At 43.6% G+C, this 22,775-nt stretch overlaps 1 protein-coding gene and 1 long non-coding RNA gene across 18 annotated transcripts in view; one reads left to right on the forward strand and one right to left on the reverse strand.

Moving 5' to 3' along the window:
- BLK (BLK proto-oncogene, Src family tyrosine kinase) overlaps positions 1–22,775 on the reverse strand; it is a 68,431-nt gene that overhangs the window by 17,137 nt on the left and 28,519 nt on the right. For 7 of the 16 annotated variants that reach the window (XM_063613353.1, XM_055288283.2, XM_063613377.1 and 4 more), the window contains exons 2-5: positions 7,603–7,719; positions 5,393–5,770; positions 4,494–4,617; positions 1,744–1,795 (exon numbers count right to left, since the gene is read on the reverse strand). In XM_063613353.1, the coding sequence (XP_063469423.1) occupies positions 1,744–1,795; positions 4,494–4,617; positions 5,393–5,421 (205 nt within the window). In that variant the 5' untranslated portion in view covers positions 5,422–5,770; positions 7,603–7,719. Of the gene's footprint in view, positions 1–1,743; positions 1,796–4,493; positions 4,618–5,392; positions 5,771–7,602; positions 7,720–8,684; positions 8,871–22,775 lie in introns of those variants that run through there. The other 9 variants (XM_063613399.1, XM_063613383.1, XM_063613395.1 and 6 more) reach the window with 5 other exon arrangements.
- Positions 12,992–17,790, forward strand: LOC134731909 (uncharacterized). Of its 2 annotated transcripts, XR_010114626.1 has the most exons (4): positions 12,992–13,124; positions 14,106–14,148; positions 15,900–16,094; positions 16,349–17,790. It is a non-coding gene; the product is annotated as an uncharacterized lncRNA (long non-coding RNA). The 2 variants fall into 2 exon arrangements; XR_010114625.1 differs by lacking the exon at positions 15,900–16,094.

Genomic DNA, 22,775 nt, shown 5'->3' on the forward strand with positions numbered 1-22,775 from the left:
GCCCTTCCTGTCCTCCTTTCTGGACCCACTAAGAAGCCCTATGACCTGGACAGGCATGCGTGAGGAAGCTGATGGCCAGAGGTCAGCCACAGGGAGGCAGCCACTGCTGGGCTGCTAGTGGCCTCAGGCCCACATTAGGACCTAGTGCTGGGAGTCCTCATCTTCTTATTCTACAGCTGGCCGCAGAGGCCCGTAAGCCTCCTCTTGCCCTTTTCCTCCTCTGCCCCGCCTGCCTGTATCCCCAGTAGGGGTGGTCTTGCCACATGGCAGCTGGAGCCCTGGCCTCTCCACTGTCTGTGCCCAGAGCCCCGGCCACACTGTCTGTGGCTGCCAGTGACCCTGCCGGGGCCCCGACTTGCTGGTGGGCCCTGGATGGAAGGCAGGAAGAGGGCTTGGGAGCTTGGAGCACCGTCTTCAAGTGAGCACTGCTGTGACAAGGGCTGTCTGCACAGCTCTGGGAGCCACAGGACCCACCTGGTGAAGGTCACCTGAAGAGTGCTTAGCTTCCCCGGGTGAGGGGGCTCCGCTCTGTCACTGAGCTGAGTGTTGTGACCTTGGGCTGGTCACTTCTTCTCAGCAGGAAAGAGGGGGTGAGAATAGGTGACAGTGGTTCCCTGAAGTTTTAAGATTCAAGTTCTGCTTACAAGTGTGACAGATTCTGAACTTTTCCAGGGAAGAGGTCACATCTACCTGTTGTCACCCCTTCGCCATTCCTGGGACAGAGCTGGGCTCTGTGTGCTGAATGCCCAGTGCACATGCTGCAAGCAGGTTAATGGGTGGGGCCCGGGCTGGCCGAAGCAGCCCTTCCCCGAGCTGTTGGACCTGGATGATGAGAAGGCCGCGGGAAGTCACTTTGAATGAGACCACCCTCTTGGGAGTCCCCAAGGGTGGAGCCTCTGGCCCAAAAAGGCCGAGCTCATTCCCTACAGTACCCAGCAGGCCAGCCCACCACAGCACAAGTGGAGTCTGGGGGCCAGGCACAGTGGCTCATGCCTGTAATCCCAGCACTTTGGGAGGCTGAGGTGGGCGAATCACCTGAGGTCAGGAGTTCGAGACCAATCTGGCCAACATGGTGAAACCCCCGTCTCTACCAAAAATATAAAAATTAGCCCAGTGTGGTTGTGTGCACCTGTAATCCCAGGTACTCGGGAGGCTGAGGCAGGAGAATCACTTGAACCTGGGAGGCGGAAGTTGCAGTGAGCTGAGGTTGGGTCACTGCACTCCAGCCTGGGTGACAAGAGCGAGACTCTGTCTCAAAAAAAAAGTGGAATCTGGGGACTAGGGAGGCAGTGTGGGTGGTTAGGTGGTCAGCAGCGGGACTTTTTAAGTGGCTGGGAGTGGGAAACCAGAAGGTGCCCTCCACATGGAGCAGACTGGGGCTGGAGGCGACGGCCCTGAGGCACTGGCCCAGTCCTTTGCATTTGGGAGTTAGCATCTTCGAAAACTTGGGTTTGATGATGCTGTGTGTCTTCCCTGGGACTCTTGTTTTTGTTCTTGTTTACAGTTTGTAAAGTCTTTCATTTTTTAAAAGTCCCACCCAGGCTCAGGCATACTAAAAAAACTTGTTCTTGGTTCCTGAAGAGACCCCCCCAAGGGGCACAGAGCCGGGGCCTCTCTCAGCTTCCCCGTTTTCTCTTCTCCAGCCCTCAAGCTGCTCCCGACTCGTCCTTGTTCCAACTCCACAAAGCTGCGACCTAGGGGAGAGAACTGTGGAGCCTCAGCTTCCCAGACTACCCTTCTTACCTTCATCCGGGTGTTCATCGGGCGGTGGAGGAGTAAGATGGTTGAAGACAACCTTGGGCAGAAAACACACGCTTGGGTTATTTCAGTCCCTGCTGCGTGGGTGGGGCCGGGGGGATGAGACTGCCGAGCGGGGCAGCCAGGGTATCTCCGGGGACCTACTGTAGGAGGAGAGGCAGCTGCCTGTGGGGGCTCAGGGATATGCTGCACACAGGGACCAGCACCACCCTCAGACAGATCCCCGCCCTCTGCTGCCTTCGCCCTGACCGCACTGGGGTATGCTCCAATGTGGATAAGAGGCAGCTGCAGACAATGAGGGAAAGCCCAGCCGCTTGGGCTTAACGTCCTGGCTCTACCATTACAAGATCAAACTGCAAACGGGTATTTTGTTGACAAGAAAAAATATTTAAAAAGCATATTTCCCCAAAACTCGACAAACATCTTTGTAGGTATATATCCTGTAGAGAAACTTTTGTGCATGTGTACCAGGGAATGTGTACAAGAGTGCTCCTAGCAAAAATAAGAATACATAAACAATTGTTTTTTGAGATGGAGTCTCCCCCTGTCGCCCAGGCTGGAGTGCAGTGGCGCAATCTCGGATCACTGCACCCTCCGCCTCCTGGGTTGAAGCAATTCTGGTGCCTCAGCCTCCCAGGTAGCTGGGATTACACGTGCCTGCCATCATGCCCAGCTAATTTTTGTATTTTTAGTAGAGACAGGTTTTCACCATGTTGGCCAGGCTGATCTTGAACTCCTGGCCTCAAGTGATCCACCCACCTTGGCCTCCCGAAGTGCTGGGATTGCAGGCGTGAGCCATCATGCCCGGCCAATACATAAACAATTTTAAAACGTGGACGTGACAGAAGAATAAACAAATTACAGTATACTCATGCAATAAAATTAATGAGCTACAGCCAAGTGCATCAACGTCGATATATTTTACATGCATAACACGGAGCCACAACTCCAGTCTCAGAAGCATATGTGCGGTTTCATGTAGTTGATTTAAAGTTTACAACATGAATAATGAAACTAAATATTGTTCAGGGGTACTACATATGTGATAATATTAAAAAGCAAAGCTAAGGAATGATAAACAGATCCTGGGTATTGGGGCCTGGGGTGAAGGGTACAAACAGGGGAGGGAGGAGGGACATTCAAAGGAATGAGTCTCTTTCTGTGTCTGAAGTTGGAAGGTGGCTATACAAATGTGCGTTTTGCTGTATTTTCAACCCAACATATGTTGTAAATATTCTTTTCTTAATTCCATGTTTATTGAACAAATTTTGAAGTGGCATTTTGCAAAATGATAGGCATGTATGTTTCTATTAAAAATAGGAACACATGAAATAAAGAACACACAGAAGAAGGGTCTCGAGGCAACTCTGGTGACTCTACATTGTGGAATAATGAGTAATTATGAATTTTTTCCATATATGTATTATGTGACTCTTTTCAGTTAAAAAAATTCCAGGTGCTACTACTTATTATCATATAATTTTGGGGGAATTACTCAATCAGTCTAAGTCCAAGTTTCCCCATTTGATCAATTATTTATTCAATAAACAGCTTGTGGTTCTGCGCTGAGCCCGGCGCTAAACTGGGACACAGATAATTAAATGACTGGGTTCATCTAGGAAGTGGGATTAGTAATCCCCGTCTCCCCATCAGGTCCCTGTTAGGATAAAGAGATGACCACGTGGACATGCAGACAGCACAGGAGAGGGGGGTTGAGGCAAGGCTCCCAACTGCCCCAAACCAAAAGGGGGTCACTGGTCAGGGAGTGGGGGAGCACAAAGAATCATCTAAAAATGCATCTTCAGGCCAGGCACGGTTGCTCAAACCTGTAATCCCACCACTTTGGGAGGCCAAGCCAGGTGGATCTCCTGAGGTCAGGAGTTCGAGACCAATCTAGCCAACATGGTGAAACTCTCTCTACTAAAAATACAAAAATTAGCCAGGTGTGGTGGCATGTGTGCCTGTAATTCCAGCTACTCTGGAGGCTGAGGCACGAGAATCACTTGAATCTAGGAGGCAAAGGTTGCAGTGAGCCAAGGTCCCACCACTGCACTCCAGCCTGGGCAGCAGAGCAAGACTCTGCCTCAAAAACAAAAACAAAAACAACAACAACAAAAAGTATCTTCAGACATGCTGTAGCCATCAAAGGGCACTAACTGTTTTATAAACAAATCAAACTGCACTACTAGGAAAATGCACTCCCCAGCAATAAGACCTTTTCACTTGAAATTTCACTTTTTTTTTCCTTTGGAAAGTTTTCCTCATTTAAAATGCCCATGGGATTCCAGGAAAACTTGAGAGGCTGCTCCGGAGGTGAGGACAGGCACCCTCCTGTTTCATGATGTTTATCCCAGGAAAGCAGGCTCTTTGGAATGCCAGCGGCAATGCCACTAGGGGACAAGGGTCTCCAGGAGCTGCTGGGGAGAAGAGAGGTAGTAGCTGCATCTAGATACCCGGATCCTTCCTTATGGCACCCTCTCCCCAAGCTGACCTTTTTACATTTCTTTTTCTCTTCAAGGCTGCCCTTGAGAAAGGAGCTCTCGCTAAGAATTACTGGGAGCTAACCAGGCCGGGTCCTGTGCGTATTATATTGCAGGGCACACCTGCTTATACATTGCAGATCGTTACATCCCTATCAGGAAGGCACTTTTGCTATACCCATTTTAAAGATGTGGACATTAAGGCATAGGAGAAGTAAGTAACCTGCTCTTGGTGGGTGGTGGGCAATCACTCACCAGGGGTGGCAGTGGCGGGGGATCCTTGTCTTCGGCGCTGACCTTCACGGGGCTCCATTGGCCGTGGTCCTTCTCCTTGATCGGCTTTTCCTTGTCCGGCTTTTTGCTGCTCACCAGCCCCATCCTGTCGGAGGCACACAGCAGACGGAGGACATGAGAGAGTGGGGCCTCAGATCCTCTGCACAGAGGGGATCCCTGGCCCCTTCCGGTAGGCTGGTTAGAAAGGTAGGCGGAAGTGGGTGCAGCAAAGACCTCAAAGTCAGAACGTGGGTAGAAGCGGGTGGGTGAGCTAAATGTGTGTCCATGTTTTTTCGGGGGCCCATAGAGCAGAAAGCACTGCATTTAAGACACAGAAATCATCTGGCCGGAGGCAACCACCAGAAACCACTGGAATGGATCCCAGTCCTCAGGGGACAGGAGCCTGAGCAGGAGGCCACGTGGTGCTCTAGAAAGAGCCCACCAACGTGTCTGGGGCTCTGGGTTTAGTCTTCATTTTGTCACTGGCTGTGTCACTTGAGAAAGTGACATTTTCTCTCCTACCCATTAGCTCTTTGGTAAACAGGAGGGGCTTTGTTGGAAGATGACTAAGGTTCTCTCCCACTCAGATTTTTGGGTGAGACACTCTATACATTTAGGACAGATTGATAGCACAGGCATCGAGGCCCAGCTGCAGCCTCACAGTAACACCAGGAGTCTTCTTAAAGGGGGGAAGAAGTGGTCAGGTTTTTTTCTTTGGTAAAGAATTTTAGGACGGCAGATGCGGGGCAGGCCCTTTTGACACCATCAACACCACCATGTTGTCACCATCCTCATTCCAGGAGCTGCTATTTATATGTTAAGGAGCTTGCTCAGAGTCAAACAACTGGCCCGTGAGAGCCAGCTCTGCAGTCCAGTCTGACCTGAGACCACTGCACTCCTGCGCTTGCATTGGGCTCTTTCCCAAGGTGCACACATCATAGAGAGGAAGCACCCAAGTCCCCACGCGTGTCGGAAGGGCGTGTTGTTAGTGGTGATTTCCTTTGGATGTACACACCATATTTCATCAGTTCTAAGATGGACCTTTTTTCACGTTTCAATATCTCTGAACTGGGAGGTGTCTCACAATGGAGGATGCTTTGCAGTATAATTAGTAGCGGCATGTTTTTTCTCTTTTAGTGATACATAAATTAAATGCTAGCCTTCCTATCAGTGGTGTCTTCGATTAAGTGAAACACAGTCATGCATTTCTTCCAGAGAGTTGAAAGCACATTCCTCATGTCATTGCTCCTCAAACCCACCTTGAAAAAGAAAACACTATAATAAATTTGGATATAGGACAGCAAGCCACAGAAGCAAAAAAAACTCACAAGAATGTTTTTTTAAGTATGCCTTGCATACAGAACACGTAATAATTTACAGTTTTAAAGAACGACACTTTAAAGAACTCACTCTGTTGCCTAGGCTGGAGTGCCATGGCCTAATCTTGGCTCACTGCAACCTCTGCCTCCCGGGCTAAGGTGAACCTCCCAACTCAGCCTCCCAAGTAGCTGGGATGACAGGCATGTGCTACCATGCCCTACTAAATTTTTTGTTTTTTTGGTAGAGACACGGTTTTGTCATGTCATGCAGGCTGGTCTCAAACTCCAGAGCTCAAGTGACCTGCCCACCTCAGCCTCCCGAAGTACTGGGATTGCAGGTGTGGACCATCACATTCAGCCCTATTTGCTAATATTTTATTTAGAATGAGTGTCTATATTCCCAAGGGAGATTTGTCTATGAGGCATTAGCATTAAGGTGCCCTGGCTTTGTAACAGATATTGAGGAGCTCTCTCTTTTTTTTTCCTATGGCCTTGAGGGGTTTCATAACACTGGGTTTATCTGTTCTTCACGGGCTAAATAGAACTCAGTTGGGAAGCTATCTGTGTCTGGGGCCCTTTCAAATAGTAACTCTTAAACACATTTCCAATTTCCTGTATAGGAATGATCTATTCCCATTTTTTCTCCTCCTTGTGCCATTTTGATGATTTATATGATTTATAGGAGATCTTTAATTTCATCTACATTTTCCAATGTGTTGCCATAGTTTTATGTAGCATTGTCTTGTAATTATTATACTCTGTTCTCTTTTTTGATTGTGATGTTTTCTTGTTCCTAATATAAATTGGATGTTCTTTTAATTAAAATTATAATTTGTAATTGGATAAAATCATCTGAAGCTTTACATGACTAAATTAAGTCTTAACCTAGCTTTATAATTATGAAATAGAAGACTGTAATCAAAACAGCATGAAATTGGAATGATAAAAGTACACAACAATCATCAGAGCAGAATAAAAAAACATACAAACAGATTTTGGTAAATACAGGAACTGCATATGTGAAAAATAAAGCATTTTAATTCAGTAGAAAATGGATAGTTTATTTTAATAATTGGTATTAGGAAGATGGCTATTTACCTTAAGGAAAATAAAATTGAACCCCTACCTCACATGATATTAAAAAATAAATTCTAGGTGTATGACTGAAAAAAATAAAAAACAAAAATGTAATTAAAAAAATGTAAGAAACTGTGTATATAACCCAGAGTTTGGAGACAACTACTAACAAAGATAAAATAGCCAGAAGTGAGGAGAGAATAAAAAAAAGTACAAATTCATAAATATTAAAAATATTAAATGGTGTAAGAAACTACTCATGAAGTCCGTAGATAAGCAATAGATTGGGTAAGAGATTGCAAAGCATCACATAAATGTCTATTCCTAATACATACAAAGCTCACAAAATTTTGACAAGAAGTATATTGCAGCATATAATTCATTCAATAGAAAAATGTGTAAAGATAAGAAATAGGAAGTTAGTGCAACACAAATCCAAAGAGTAAAGTGTTTATTATAATTATTGTTTCATTTGTTCCTTTGCACTCTGTTTCTGGGACTAATCTTCTATGAGGGCTGGAATCTTTGTTTTATTCATTGCAGAATCCAAATTGCTAAACCAATGTCTGGCACAGAGTGTGGGCTTAATAAATATTTATTAGACAAAACATGAAATATTATTGGAAGAAGCAATCTTTTAAATTCTTTTAAAGGGCAATCTTTTAAATTCTGTTAAAATAAAAAAGCACACATACCTTTTGATTTTCAGTCTCACTCTGGACTATCTCAGGTTAATAAAACATCGTTGTATAGACATATGTGAGAGATGAAAATGTTTGTTGTAGTAATAATTGGAAAAACAATCTCCTCCCCTGAAAAAAAATCCCAAAGAAAAAGCAACAATGTAACTGCCCAGCATTTAAAGACTTGTTGAATAAATCTACACTCTACAAATCTCTCATACAACTACTAAAAAAACGTGCTGGATCTTCACCAGTGAGGTCAAGAGGAATTTCACTACCCTGTTGTTACATGAGAAAAGCAACACCCAAAGAGGTGCATGAGGGAATCCCATATTTGCAAACACCAAATAAAAAGAAACCTCTATTCAGGCGTGTAGATATGTTTGCATATTACACAGAAAGAGGCTGGGGAGGATGAACATCAAGTTGTTTACTGTGATTATTGTTAGAGGAAGGGAGAGTACAAAACAGAGGTGTGGTGTAAGGCAAAACAACAAGAACAATAAAAAAAACCAGCGGACTTAAAAAACTGTGTGTGTGCTAATGCAAAGCAGTGCCCCCCCAAGTTTTCTAAATGGTAAATACTGTTTTACTTTGGATTATAAGACTTCCTGTGACCTTGACTTTCTTCCTTGTAGTTGTATATATTTCTTAAATTCTTTAATACTAAGCATATACTATTGATACAAGCAGAAAAATAAAAGGAGGATGTGAGTAATTTGCCCGGCAACAGAGGGGCATAAGGCCTGGAGCCCAGCCTGCAGTTCTTGACAATGACCGTTAAGTGGCCAGCCAGGGCTGCCGGAACCTCAGGCCGTTCGTGGCCTCTCTCAGCCTCCTTGGCTCAACAAAGGGCCAGCGGTCAGCAGCTCCTAGTATATTCCCCAAACTTGGACTCATACTTCTGCATCTGCCCATGTGACCAGCCCTCTTGTCTTTCTTAGTCCGGCCAGCCATATTGCCATTGACTTTAAGCTTCCTGGCAAACACCTGTGTCCACTGAGACAACATAATTGAACATTGCTTGTTCAATTTATTGAACAAAGAACCGGACAGAAACTAAAACTCCTAAGATTAAATGACCCACTACTTACACTTCTATGGCCTTTGACTCCTTAGCAGTGTGCGTGCAGATGATTTTCCATGGCTCTCATGAGTACCTAAGATCTCTGTGGGTCCCCCTACTCCAGTGGCTTTGACTGGAGACCTGGGTTACTCAAGAGGCCATGTGACAACCAGGGCTGTCACTGGTGCTCGGGCTGCACCCAGCAGTTTCAGGTTGGGTGGAGCCCGGAAGTGCGGAAGTGCAGACGGAGGCAAAACGCATCACACACTGGCCGGGGCTCCAGGTGGCTTTGCTGCGTTGTGGGAAGGGTGTGAGTCTGTGTATGTTTGTGAGAGAGTGGGAGAGGAAGCATGCACATTTATGTGCACCGGTGTATGTGTGAGAGAGCATGCGTGTGAATACACACGTGTATGTGCTTGAATATGTGTGTATATATGTGTGTGTGTGTTTGTCTATGTGTGCACATGTATATGCATGTGTGAGAGAGCATGCATGTGCACTGTGTGCGTGTGTGTCTAGTCGGGGTTGTTAGCAAGAGGAGGGGAAGTGGGGAAGGGGAGTTGCTTGTTTATTTGAAACTAGTTAGGCCCTCTCTGCAGACTTTCACAGGAGCAGGGCAGTCAATGTTTGCCTTGGGAGATGCTCAAAGCCTGAAACACAGCTTCAGTCAAACAAGGGGTGTAGTGGAGGCAACGACCAAAAATAGACAAACTAGAAACCCCTTATTTGCACTTGGCTAGCGTGTCGTGGTTGAAAAGCACTTGACAGATGAGTTTTTTTTTTCTAATTCATGATAGCCTTGATCAATTGGTTAGAGTTATCCTCATTTTACCACTGAAGAAGGCGAGGCGAGGTGGCTTGCTAAGGTCATGCTGAAGGTGGCAGAGCTGGCAGCTGGAGGGTGTTGCTGTCTCCAGGGCTGCTTGAGCGCTCTGCACAAAACAGGTGCACCTGTGGCCCTGCCTGAGGCTCTGTGTCCCTTGGAGGGGACAGTTCAGATTCCCTATCATCTCCCCTGTGGCAAAATAGTTTCTCTATTTTGTATCCGGAAGCCTTGCCATGTTATGTGCTGGAAGCTTTGCGTTTCTGATTTGACCTGCCAGACATAGGTGGGTAGCATCCAGGTAGAACAGGGGAACCTACTGGCAAAGCTAGGGCTCACCCTGGGTGTCGCGACCACAATGCCATGCAAGCTGCCCACGTGAGATCCCATGTGGAGCATCTCACAAATGTCCAGGATTCCAAGTCCTCCTGGTACAAACCACCAGTGCTATACCCACCTTGTAAATGAAGAAAGTACAGTGATTGGTCTATGGCTCTAAATTAAAGAAGCGGCCAAAGAATTTGAGTTAAAATTCATGTTTTGTGTCTCAGATCAGGACAACACCACTGAAATGAGGCTTCCTCACCTTTGCCCCAGTACTGACCTCTCCACATGTGAACCTGAAACAGCCCCGATAACAGCTCTTAGCACCGAGGTTCTTCTGTTCATTCAGCCACAGACATTCAGCTGCTGTCAACCATGAACTATGTCAGGCATAGCGGAAGGTACAGGCACGAAACAAGGATGGAGCCCGCTCTCACAGGAAAATAAGGAGGAAAGGCATGCACCTGATTCCATCAGTTCAGAGTGGGCACGATTCTGTATCACAGAAAGGCCTGGGTAAAGTGTTCTGTGAGCTCAGCAAAAAGAAATTACTTCCACCTGGGAGAGAACGCTAGCCAGACCTGTGAAGGATGGCTACTATAGATTTTTTTAGATGAAAAGTATTTTTTATGAAACATTCCAAAATATACTAAAGTCAAGAATATTGGCCAGGCACAGTGGCTCACACCTGTAATCCCAGCACTCGGGAGGTTGAGGTGGGAGATTGTTTGAGGTCAGGGGTTTGAGACCAACCTGGCCAACATGGTGAAACCCCGTCTCTACCACAAATACAAAAATTAGCCAGGCATGTGCCTGTAAAAATTAGCCAGGTGCGTGCCTGTAATCCCAGCTACTCGGGAGGTTGAGGTGGGAGAACTGCTTGAACCCAGGAGGTGGAGGTTCCAGTGAGCCAAGATCCTGACACTGCACTCCAGCCTAGTTGACAGAGTGAGACTGTCTCAAAAAAAAAATAATAATAATAGTAATAAAAACTCTTCTACACTCAACACTCAGATTCAATAATTATCTTTAAAATTGTTTTCTGGGTTGAAGTATTTTACATGATATCGTTTTGTTTCCTCTAAATGAATGAAACTTGGAAACAACATGAAATCAATGTAGTGAAGCAAGTCATTTCACCACCCCGTATTTTGCATTTGTTTCTAAAGCATGGAGACATTTGCTCACATAACCCCAATGTTACTTCATCACATCTAACAAAACTAGCAATATTTCCACGGTATCATCTAACCATCTAGCCATTGAACCCAATTCATAACCAAATTTCAACAATTGTCTTAAAAATAGCTTCTTGCTTAGTTTGTCCTACTCGGGATTCAAACAAGGTTCATATATAACTCAACCTCTCAGGTTTCCTTTAAATAGAAGTCCCTTCTGCTCTGACTTTGGTTAGTTTCAAGCCATTGATTTGTAAAGGCCAGTCCTATAGAATGTTCTCCATTTTGGATTTTGCGTCCTTGTGATGGTTCATCACTTGCTCTTCCCTCTCGTATGTCTTACACATAGAGTTACCTCTGTAGGCTCCATTAGATGCAAGCTCATTCGCTCTTGGTAGAGATGCTGTCGAGGGGGTGATCTGTGCTTCATGTTGCTTCCTACCAGGAGGCTCACAGTGTCTACCTGCACCATTTTAGTGATGCTAAGATAGGTCCAGGCTCAGGCATCCCTATTCCTCCATTGACAAGTTCCTCACCAACATTTAAAAGTCCCATTAGTGGTTACAAAATGGGCGTGCTCTGATTCCATCACTCCTTCCACATTTGTTAGTTGGGAGTTGAAAGAGTAAAGGATGAGAAACTGGGAACACCAGAAAAAAATACCAGGCATACTCCCAACAGGGTTGGGTAGTATTTGAGAAATAGGTGTTTTTCCAAACACATGAAGATAGGAAACACGTTCAGAAAACAAAGCTTTTCCATTGCTGGATTGTAGAGTGTGTGCTACAGTCATTCACAGCTAATGCCTTGTGCAATATTTCCCTTCCCTTCCCTTCTCCTCCCTTCCCTTCCCTTCCCTTCCCTTCCCTTCCCTTCCCTTCCCTTCCCTTCCCTTCCCTTCCCTTCCCGCCCTGCCCTGCCCTGCCCTGCCCTTTCTTTCTATGTTTCGATCTGTCTCTGTCACCCAGGCTGGAGTGCAGTGGCATGATCATGGCTCACTGCAGCTTTGAACTCCTGGGCTCAAGTGACCCTCCCATCTCAACGTCCTGAGTAACTAGGACCACACCACCATGCCCAGCTAATTTTTTAAACAATTTCGTGTAGAGATAGGGTTTCATCATGTTGCCTAGGCTGGTCTTGAATGCCTGGACTCGAGCAATTCTCCCACTTCAGCCTCCCAAAGTGCTGGGATGGATACAGGCATGAGCCGCTGCATCTGGCCTCTTTGTGCGATTCTTTTAAATGCCAGCGGAGTCTTTTCCCAGCACTAGCACAGAGCCTGATGGTGAAAGGTTGCTCTGTAACACCTGGCTGGGTGTGTAAGGGCCTTGGGCATGTGTGGCCCCTGCAAAGTGCTCACCTAGCAATGCCAACCTGTGACTTTTAGGTACTTCAGCACAATTAGGAGGAGAAATTATGTGGCCATTTCAATTTTTTAAAGTGAAAAGATCTTTTGTGGAAATTCACCTCCCCCCTTTGTGGTAAAGTTGATAGAAAAGATTTTCAGGTGGTAAAAATTTGAGGGTGCTGAGCAGACCTTCAGGAAGGAAAGAAGAAGGCATTTTTATAAAGCTGTAAGTCAAAGACAGACACTTGTTTATCGAGTCACCTACATTTGATTCTGCTAACAGAGAAGCTTGAAATTCATTAGGTAATTCTAGGAACAGATAAAATTCCTTTATGTGAGTGAATTTTTGGGGGGCAACACCGTGTAAATTTATGTTTTAAAAAACTCTCACAGTAGTGATTATTAAAATATGTTAGAGATATGCCAAAATTTTAATCCAACTACAGTTGTGTCTTGTATTGATGAGACTATGGGCCTTAACCTATTTTTCAATTTTTAACTTTTTGCATTGTTTGCGTCTTGAAAAATTAAATGAGAAATGAAATCATGGGTCATTACTTCCCAATGGAGTCAGTTATAATTCTTTGGCACAACAGTTCTGAAACCTCAGTTTGCATTTTAACCAGCAGGGGAGTTTGCAGACTCCCGGCCGCAGCCGCAGCAGTGCTGGTATCTGCATTTTGAAAAAATGCCCCCAGTGATGCTGATGCAGGCAGGTCATGAACTCCACTTCATGGCGACCCTTTCTTCAATTGGCCGAGATTCTGGAGCGTGACTTGTGACAAGGATTGAAAGGTAGGCCCGCCAACACAGGGCGTTCCCTCCTTTGAGTCTCCGATAAATAATGCCTGCAATTTTACTGCCAGTGATCCTCTTGTCTCTCCACGAAATGAATTATTTCTGTCCTCCATACAAACATTTCTTACATATTAGTATATTTCTGCATAGCTTTTTGACAGAGGGAAATAACTTCCCTTTTTATAGTAACTCACACCTCTGTGGTACTTTCCAGCCTGCAAAGAATTTTCCCACACGAGCCTCACAAGGACCCTGTAAACTAGACAGACCTTCCCCCTCCCCCCTCCCTCCCTCTCCCCCTCCCCCTCTCCCTCCTTCTCCCTCTCCTCCTCCTCCACCTCCCCTTCCCCCTCCTCCTCCTCCTCCTCCGGCAGACAGGGAAGAAACTGAAGCACAGAACAGAGTTTTGAGCCACATCTCTGACTTCAAAGCCTTGATGTTTCCCACGGAGATTCACACGTATCTTACCCAGATACACATCTGGTCACGACTTGAACCTCTTTTAAAAGGCTCTGGCCATCATTTAATCCTTTGGAGCAGTTTCTCCATTGTTTCCTTGGCAGGACCCAGAGATGGAGTGTGTAAGAAGGGAGCATGAACTGAGAAGCACCTCCATCGGGTTTGAGGGTGCAGGAGAACATTTAGACTGAAAGGTTCTCTTTTATGCTTTCAAACATGAGATTGGAAAATGTTAAAGAAAGAAAAAGAAAAGACAAAAGTCTCAGGCCTTTAACATGCTTGGGTTGATTGTAATTACTGAGAGGATCTAGAGACACAGATGTCCTGCTAGAGAGGCAGAGATTTAAAATTAACTCATAAAACTGTTGCAGGATTTGCCCATCACATGAAAACATGAATACTAATGATGCTGGCACAGTGCCTAGTACACCTTCTGACTCAAGGCTGGGCATTATACTGCATGCTTTTCATGTAGTATACGTAGCCCTGACAGCAGACATATACCTTCCCATTTTACAGGTGAAGAAACTCAGGCTCCTTGAGGCTTAAGGACTTGCTCAAGGTACAGTAAGTCACAGAACTGTTATTCAAAAACCAATTTTATCCACAGGTAACTTAACAGTGTGCCACATGCAAGTCTGACACTCCTTAAAGAAACACAATAATATTCAGCAGTCACAGTGCCTGTCATCCAATAACAATTGCCGAGCATGCAAAGAAACAGAAAAACATGACTCTCAACTAGGAGAAAAGTTAATTGATAGGAGCATAAGCAGAAATTGCACACATTTTGATGTTAGTAGACTAGAGCCTTAAAACAGAAATGACAAAGTATATAAACTGGTTCAAATATATAACTGAAAGCAGTAAGACAATGAAGAGAGAAAATGAAGACATAAAAAAATTAAATGGGTCTGCTAGAAATAAAAAAAAATACAAAATCTGAAATTAAGAAAAAAGAGAGGCCAGAAGTTGTGGCTCATGCCTGTAGTCCCAGCACTTTGGGAGGCTGAGGCAGGAGGATCATTTGAGCTCAGGAGTTCAAGACCAGCCTGGCCAACATGGTGAAACCATATCTACTAAAAATACAAAAAAAAAAAAAAATTAGCTGGGCATGGTGGTGCATGCCTGTAATCCCAGCTACTCGGGAGCCTGAGGCAGGAGAATTGCTTAAGCTTGGGAGGCAGAAGTTGCATTGAGCCAAGATCACACCACTGCACTCTAGCCTGGGCAACAGAGTGAGATTTTGTCTCAAATAAATAAATAAATAAATATTAAAATTTTTTATAAAAGGAAAAAAAAAAAACATGGCCAGGTACAGTGGCTCATGCCTGCAATCCCAGCACTTTTGGAGGCCAAAGCAGGTGGATTACTTGAGGTCAGGAGTTTGAGACCAGCCTGGCCAACATAGTGAAAGCCCATCTCTACTAAAAATGCAAAAATTAGCTGGGTGTGGGGGGGTGGCAGGCTCCTGTAATCACAGCTATTAGGGAGGCTGAGGCAGGAGAATCACTTGAACTCGAGAGGCTGTGGTTGCAGTGAGCCAAGATGGTGCCACTGCACTCCAGCCTGGGCAACAGGGTGAGACTCTGTCTCAAAAACAAACAAACAAACAAAACTCTAGATGGGATGAATAGTACATTAGGTGCTGCAGAAGGATGGTCAGTGGGCTTGGAGACAGTGCAATTGAAACTACCCACAGTGAAGCACAGGGAGAAAAAGGTGAACAGCAACAACAGAGCATCAGTGACTGGGGAGAAATTAGCACACAGTCAGAAGACATGTCATTGGTCTACCAGAAAGACTGTGAAACTTAAAGAAACCAAAAGTGGAAATTCCAAATTTGATAGAAACTATAGACCCGAAGACTCAAGAATATCAACCCCAAGTATGAAGAAAACCACACCAAGGTACATTATAATTGTATTGTTGAAAACCAATGATAAATAAAAACAATCTTAAAAGCTGCTTTAAAGAGGTACATTATATTCTTAGAAGAAAACATAGAAGGAAATCTTTGTGACCTTGGTGTCACAAAGGATATAAAGAATATGAGTCACAAGAATACAAATGTGATCTTCTATTCCCTTAGAAGAGATTATTCCCTTAGAAGATCATAAAGTATAAAAGAAAAATTGATAAATTAGACTTTTCAAAATTAAGAACTTCTGCACTTTAAAAACACCATTAAGAAAAGAAATAGCTAAACCAGAGACAGGCAGGACATTTTTGAAAAACATGTATCTGATATGAGAATATATAATTAACTTTTAAACTCTATAAATGAAGCCAAAAATTCAATTTAACAAACAGTTGAACAAAGAAGACAGCTGAGCGGCAAACAAACCCATGAACAGGTGTTCGGTATCATCAGTCATTAGCAGAATGGCAACTGAAACCACAGTGAAATGCCACCACACAACCACCCAGATGCTAAAATTAGATGACCGATCATACCAAGTGTTGGCAAGGATATGGAGAAACTGGAATGCTCACAGGATGCTGATGGTAAGGTGAAACGAAACAACTTTAGGAAACAATTTGGGAGCTTCTTAACCTGTGACCCAGAGATTTCACTTCTTGTTGCTTATCAAACAGGAATAAAAACATATGACCACGAAAAGACTTGACATATATGTTCTTAGCATTGTTACTCATATTAATTAGCTCCCAGCTGGAAACAACCAAAATGTTCAGTAACTGGAATAACCTTTTTGACTTTTTCTTAAAATGTTGCTGATTCTTTTTGTCTTGTTTTTCAGAGTAAAGAAAACTTCTATTGAGCTATTTACAACTTTTAACAATTGAGCAAAATATACTCCCGTAAACAAAATTTAGAGCGTATTTCTTTCTCTCTACCTGCCTTCTCCAGAATTTGGAAATTATTTGTGAGTATTTTTAACATATGGCAATATAGTTATTTGAGTAAGTTCAATAAGAATCAGTTTTCTTTTGTAGCAAGACACATTTGGAGACACTGCTTATTTTACCAAGGCTTTGACTGAAATGACATGTTTTCAGACTGCTTTAAGAAATCGAGGCTGACCTATAGAGCTGATGAAAGCCCTTTGGAGAAACTGGCCTCCTACCTTGTCCTGTACAGGATTACCGACCTGTGGCAAATAAAGAATGTCACTTTCTGACAGGCCCAGGAACTCCAAGCTATGTTGGGACCTCAAGAAGAAAGGAATTCACCCGATTCATACAAGTACCTGCAGGCACAAATAAATCCTTGGCTGGGCTCAAGAGACTTTTAAAAGATCTAATCTGAGATTCCTTATGAAAAAAATTCCAGCAAAGCCAGTTAGAAAAAAACAGCCTATATGGCCAATAATTATTCTTGCTGCACTTTATGTAAATAATTAGGCAAAGTATAATAAGGTAAACTTATTTTGCAAATAAATTAGTCTTTAGTAAAAATAAACTGGAGAGAGAACAATTATGTTTCAAACAGCTACAGCACACCCGTTATTAGATTCCAGCCTCATCCATTGTTTTTGAGCCTCTGCTGATGACCCTATATTTGACTGGTTTTTGGGGTCATTCACCTGGATTCCTTGAGGCTTCTGGTGAGTTCTACAGGGACTCCTGAAGCTAGGACTTTTGAAACTGCCACTGCAAAATTACAACTGAGACAGTGAAAGAGATCTAACCTAACCAACTCCATCTTGCTTCTAACCTCCAAGCTGTCCTTGTTCGTTCCTGGGCATAGGCTGAACTAATTTTCGGAAGAACTTAGTTTATAGTTTGTAGTTAAAAACAAGGACAATAACAGCCCATTTCCAGAAGAACCCTCCTTTTTTCCTGGGAATTAGATGCCTTTGCAGGACTAACAAATTACCCACAGGATTAGAAATTATGATTTAGGAGTCATGCAGCTGGAGGCTACAAGATTCTGATCCCCCCCCCCCCCTCCAAACTGCTCCTAAGATCAGTGCTTGAGATATTTTGCAGACCCGGCGCTTGATGGATCAGCTGGCGCCACCCAGATCAAGAAACCGGCTCATCCGATCTGTGGCTCCCACCCAGGAATTGACTCAGCGCAGGAAGACAGCTTTGATTCCCTATGATTTCATCACTGACCCAACCAGTCAGCCCTCTCGACTCACTGGCTTCCTCCACCCACCAAATTATTCTTAAAAACTCTGACCCCGAATGCTCAAGGAGGCTGACTGGAGTAATAATAAAACTCCAGTCTTCCGCACAGCTGGCTCTGCGTGAATTACTCTTTCTTTACTGCAATTCCTCTGTCTTGATAAATTGGCTTTGTCTAGGCAGCGGGCAAGGTGAACCCACTGGGCGATTTACACTTTCACTCCTTATATCAGGGCTAATTATTATTATTACTTTACATTTTAAGTTATGGGGTACATGTGCAGAACGTGCAGGTTTGTTACATAGGTAAACGTCTGCCATGGTGGTTTGCTGCACCTATCAACTCATCACCTAAGTATTAAGTCCAGCATCCATTAGCTATTTTTCCTGATGCTCTCCTTCCCGCTTCCCAACAGGCCCCAGTGTGTGTTATTCCCCTCCGTGTGTCCATATGTTCTCACCATTCAGCTCCCACTTATAATTGAGAACATACAGTGTTTGGTTTTCTGTTCCTGTGTTAGTTTGCTGAGGATAATGGCTTCCACCTCCATCCACTTCCCGGCAAAGGACATAATCTCATTCCTTTTTACGGCTCATTATTTTTCTTCTTTAAGTGCTGTACTAAAGCTGTGGATAAGAGCACCAATGTTTTTGTTATACACATCCTGGACCCCAACTAGTTGCATGTGAATACATACAGACAACTGCAAGACGCTTCCACTCCTTTTACCCTGGGGTCAACCCCTCCCCCAAATACGCCCCCTGTCAGCAGGAAGAAGTTAGAGCAGCCATTAGCTTTTTCTCTTCTCCATAGCTAACGCCTCAGGATTGAGGGGTGCTGAAGCCCAAGTTTGTGTGAGGGAGATTGAAACTACCTTCGCAAAATTATGACAGCAAGAGAAATCTGACATGGCTGACTCCATCTTGCTTCTGACCTCCAAGCTCTCCTTGGTCATTGCTGGGCATAAACCAAAGTAACTTTGGAAGAAATTTAGTTTACAGTTTAACTTAAAAGCAAGGATGATCATCAAGTGCAGTGGCTCATGCCTGTAATTCCAGCACTTTGGGAGGCCAAGGTGGGAGATCACTTGAGCTCAGGAGTTCAAGACCAGCCTGGACAACATAGCGAGACTCCATCTCTACAAAAAATACAAAAATTAGCCAGGCATGGAGGCATGTGCTTGTAGTGCCAACTACTTGGGAGGCTGAGGTGGGAGGATCACCTGAGCCTGGGAGGCAGAGATTGCAGTGAGCTGAGATCACGCCATTGAACTCCAGCCTGGGTGACAGAGTGAGACTCTGTCTCAAAGAAAAAGCAAGGATGATAATAGTCCCTCCCTAAAACTAACCCCCTCCTTGCTCAGGGACCAAAAATCACCCTTGTAGACTAAGAAAGGCCACAACAATAGGATTATATGGGGACCTGAATTCTGCTAAAATGTAGGCATAGTTTCTATAATCCCTTGCTGCTCAGGAGTCATGTGGCCAGAGGTAACAAGATTTCTGACTCCCCCAATTGCTCCTGTAGATAACATCGCTACTGTAGAACCTAAGATTGGTCTTTTGAGATTTTTTTTTTTTTTTACACCCAGACTTGTGCATTCTGATAACCGATGGACCCCACCCAAACTCATAACACATGACTCAACTTGTCCTGTGGCCCCACCCAAAGTAGGACTCACTCACAAGGGCAATTTTCCACACCACTATGATTTCATTTACAAGCAATCAGCAACATCCATTCTCTATTCCCCTGCCGACCAAATTGTCCGTAAAAGTCCTGACCTTCACACCTTTGGGAAGACTAATTTGAGTGACAGCTCCAGTTCTCCTGTGTGGGCTAGGCTTATGTCAATTAAACTCCTTCTCTACTAAAAAAAAAAAAAAGAAGAAAAGAACTCTAGATAAGGCAAAGCTATGGTTCTAGAAAGCAGATCAGTGGTTGGAGGTAGCATAAGGGGTATGAACAGAAAGGGCTAAAGGAAACTTATTGGGGTGGTGAAAATCTTCTCGATTTTGATTGTGGTGGAGTTTATACAAGCGTATATATTTGCAAAAATACATAACTGTGCCCCAAATGGGTGAATTTTGTGGAATGTTATTTATACCTCCTTAGAGGTGACTTTTTAAAAAAAGCATTTGCAAGCCATTGAAGGGTATTGAGTTTTGTATAGTTTTTGGCGAGTTTTGTATAGTTTTTGGCGTGTTGAGTTTTGTCAGCTGGTAGAAAAAGCTTACTCCTGTCTACACATCCACATGAAGGCTTAAGGACAATGAAAGGCCCCTTGCAAGCATGCGCATACAGGAAAGAATAAGTGACACTAGGATGTCCCCTAGCAAAACTGCAACTAAAAATAACATGAGTTATAAGAAATAAGGATAGCTGAGTGTGACCCCCAAGCACATAAAAGAAAACAAAAGAGGCTTCATAAAACCTTGATATTTGGGAAATTCTCCCTCAAATGGCAAATTTTAATGACATAGTATCAGATGGCCTTCTCTATGTATCCAATTATGCCACTTGATTCCACCGAACAAAATTTACATAGTTATATTATTGTAATGCCTGATTTTCAACTGAAAAAGTTTTAAGTACTAACCTACTGATGAAACACAGTAAAATTATGTAAGCACTGAACACGACAGAATATAATTTTTTGTTTTTTTGAGACAGAGTCTTGCTCTGTCACCCAGGCTGGAGGGCACTGGCACAATCTCAGCTCACTGCAATCTCCACATCGCAGGTTCATGTGATCCTCCTGCCTCAGCCTCCCAAGTAGCTGGGACTACAGGCATGTGCCACAACGCCCAGATAATTTTTGTATTTTTATTAGAGATGCGGTTTCATCATGTTGCCCAGGCTGGTCTCAAACTCCTGACCTCAGGTGATCCACCTGCCTTGGCCTCCCAAAGTGCTGGGATTACAGATGTGAGCCACCACGTCCGGCCAGAATATAAATATGATAAGCCTTAATATGTAAAAATAATAGTATAACAAAAAAGTAGGATGTGAATTTGAAAGCAGTGTTGGTGGGCAGGTGTTAAACTTTAGATACTGCCTAAAGCTAATGAATTGAGACGTAAACATTTAAATATATTTTTTAAAGTCATAAAGCCAATCACTAGGATACAAAATAGCTGATAAACATCTAGGAAATGGAGAGGGGAGTGTGGCGGTGAAAGCCAGGTACGAAAAGAGACAGCATGATGAAGTGCGTTCTGCATCTGTCAGTGTATTTAGCTCAGAGATATTGGCATTAGTATTTCTTGAAGTTGTAACTGTAATGAAAAGAATGTTTAAAAACAAAAGCTGCGGGTGGGTGCGGTGGCTCAAACCTGTAATCCCAGCACTTTGGGAGGCCGAGGCGGGCAGATCATCTGAGGATAGGAGTTCGAGACCAGCCTGGGCAACATGATGAAACCCTGTCTCTAATAAAAACATGGTGAAACCCCGTCTCTGCTAAAAATACAAAAATCAGCTGGGCATGGTGGTGGGTGCCTGTAATTCCAGCTATTCAGGAGGCTAAGGCAGGAGAATCACTTGAACCAGGGAGGCAGAGGTTACAGTGAGCCGAGATCATGCCCCTGCACTCCAGCCTGGGCAACAGAATGAGACTCTGTCTCAGAAAAAAAACAAAAAACCCAACAAAAGCTGTTCCATCGCTTGCCTCTGAGGAGGGCACATCAGTGGTGGCAGGGAAGGCTAACTTTTGAGTTTTCAGTTTATACCTTTTCTGACTGTTCAAATTTTGAAAACGATATTCATGGATAACTTGTATAATGATAAAATCTAGTTAAGCAAATGAATAGATAGGTAAACAAATTAGTAAAGGGATAAAAGATCTGAATTGGCAAAGAAAAATACCCAGGATACATTATTGTTACATGAAAGAGTAAATTGCAGAATATTTTGTGTGATATAATCCTGGTTGTGTGAAATTTAAAAAAAGGAGTCTATTAACACTTTCGCAGATGAAAAGAAAATGCCTGGACATTTTTGGTAAAAATCAAACTGCTAACGGTGAGACTTCTGGGGACTGAAATTCACAAAGGAGTAAGAGGACTTTACATTTTGCTTTAAGTACCTCTGAAGGATTTGGGTTAAACACAAAGTAACAAACTCATCTTGTCTAAATACCTTTACAAAATGTGATATTAAAAACAGACAAGCAATTACTTAAAGCAAATACATCTGCGTGCCTCTGAGCAACATTAGAAAAGGCAAGGATCAGGACGAAAGAGGTGACAGAACCCTCTTTTTTTCAGTGCTCAATCCACGCAGGGAGGGCTGAGCCTTTTCGGAATCACATTAAATATGCTTTCCCTTTCATACCATCAATTTGCTTTTGATATAGGAAATTCAGAAAATAGAGGGAAAGATAAAAATTAACTCCAACACCATCATCCAGAGAGAGCCACTCTGAACATTCGTGGTATGTAATTTTCTATGACCATTTTTTTTCTGTAAAAAAGCAAAATGGGGATCATTATCTACATCCTGTTTTGTGACCTGCTTTCAGCAGAGCGTATCACGGTCGTCTTTTTCCTGTCGTTCCCTGTTTTGTCTGCAGCAACCTGTGAGGGGCTGTCAGCATCGGATCGTGAGGTTTAATGAACGGTTGTCATTTTCCCCACTTCTTTTGCCGCACACCCCAGTCATTTCCATTTTGTCAAGATCATAAACATCCTGCAAAAATGTCCTTTGCTCATGCCCTTTCTCTTCCCTCATATCTTCCCTTAATTTTTGTTGAGGTTAAAAATCCCACAAGTGGAATTCCTAGGCTCAAGAGCATACATAACCTTTCTAAGACTTCTGATATATTTTGGCAAATTGTCCTTTAGACATTTCATACAGCAGTATGAAGTATGTGTTTCCCTGCACTTTCTTTAATAAGGGTTATTATTTTTTTCATCCTTTCTGAGCTGGCTTACAAAAAAGTGGTCTTTTACTTTTCAATCTCATTTTTTATTAAGGAAGTCCTGCACATGTAGAAAATCAGAAAATTCTCGTCTACGCAAAGGAAAAAAATCAGTTACAACCCTACCACCCATGGAAAATCATTGCGAAAATTTAGTGTACGCATTTTCAAAGGT

Source organism: Symphalangus syndactylus, chromosome 1, assembly GCF_028878055.3.
Source record: "Symphalangus syndactylus isolate Jambi chromosome 1, NHGRI_mSymSyn1-v2.1_pri, whole genome shotgun sequence".
Taxonomy (NCBI): domain Eukaryota; kingdom Metazoa; phylum Chordata; class Mammalia; order Primates; family Hylobatidae; genus Symphalangus; species Symphalangus syndactylus.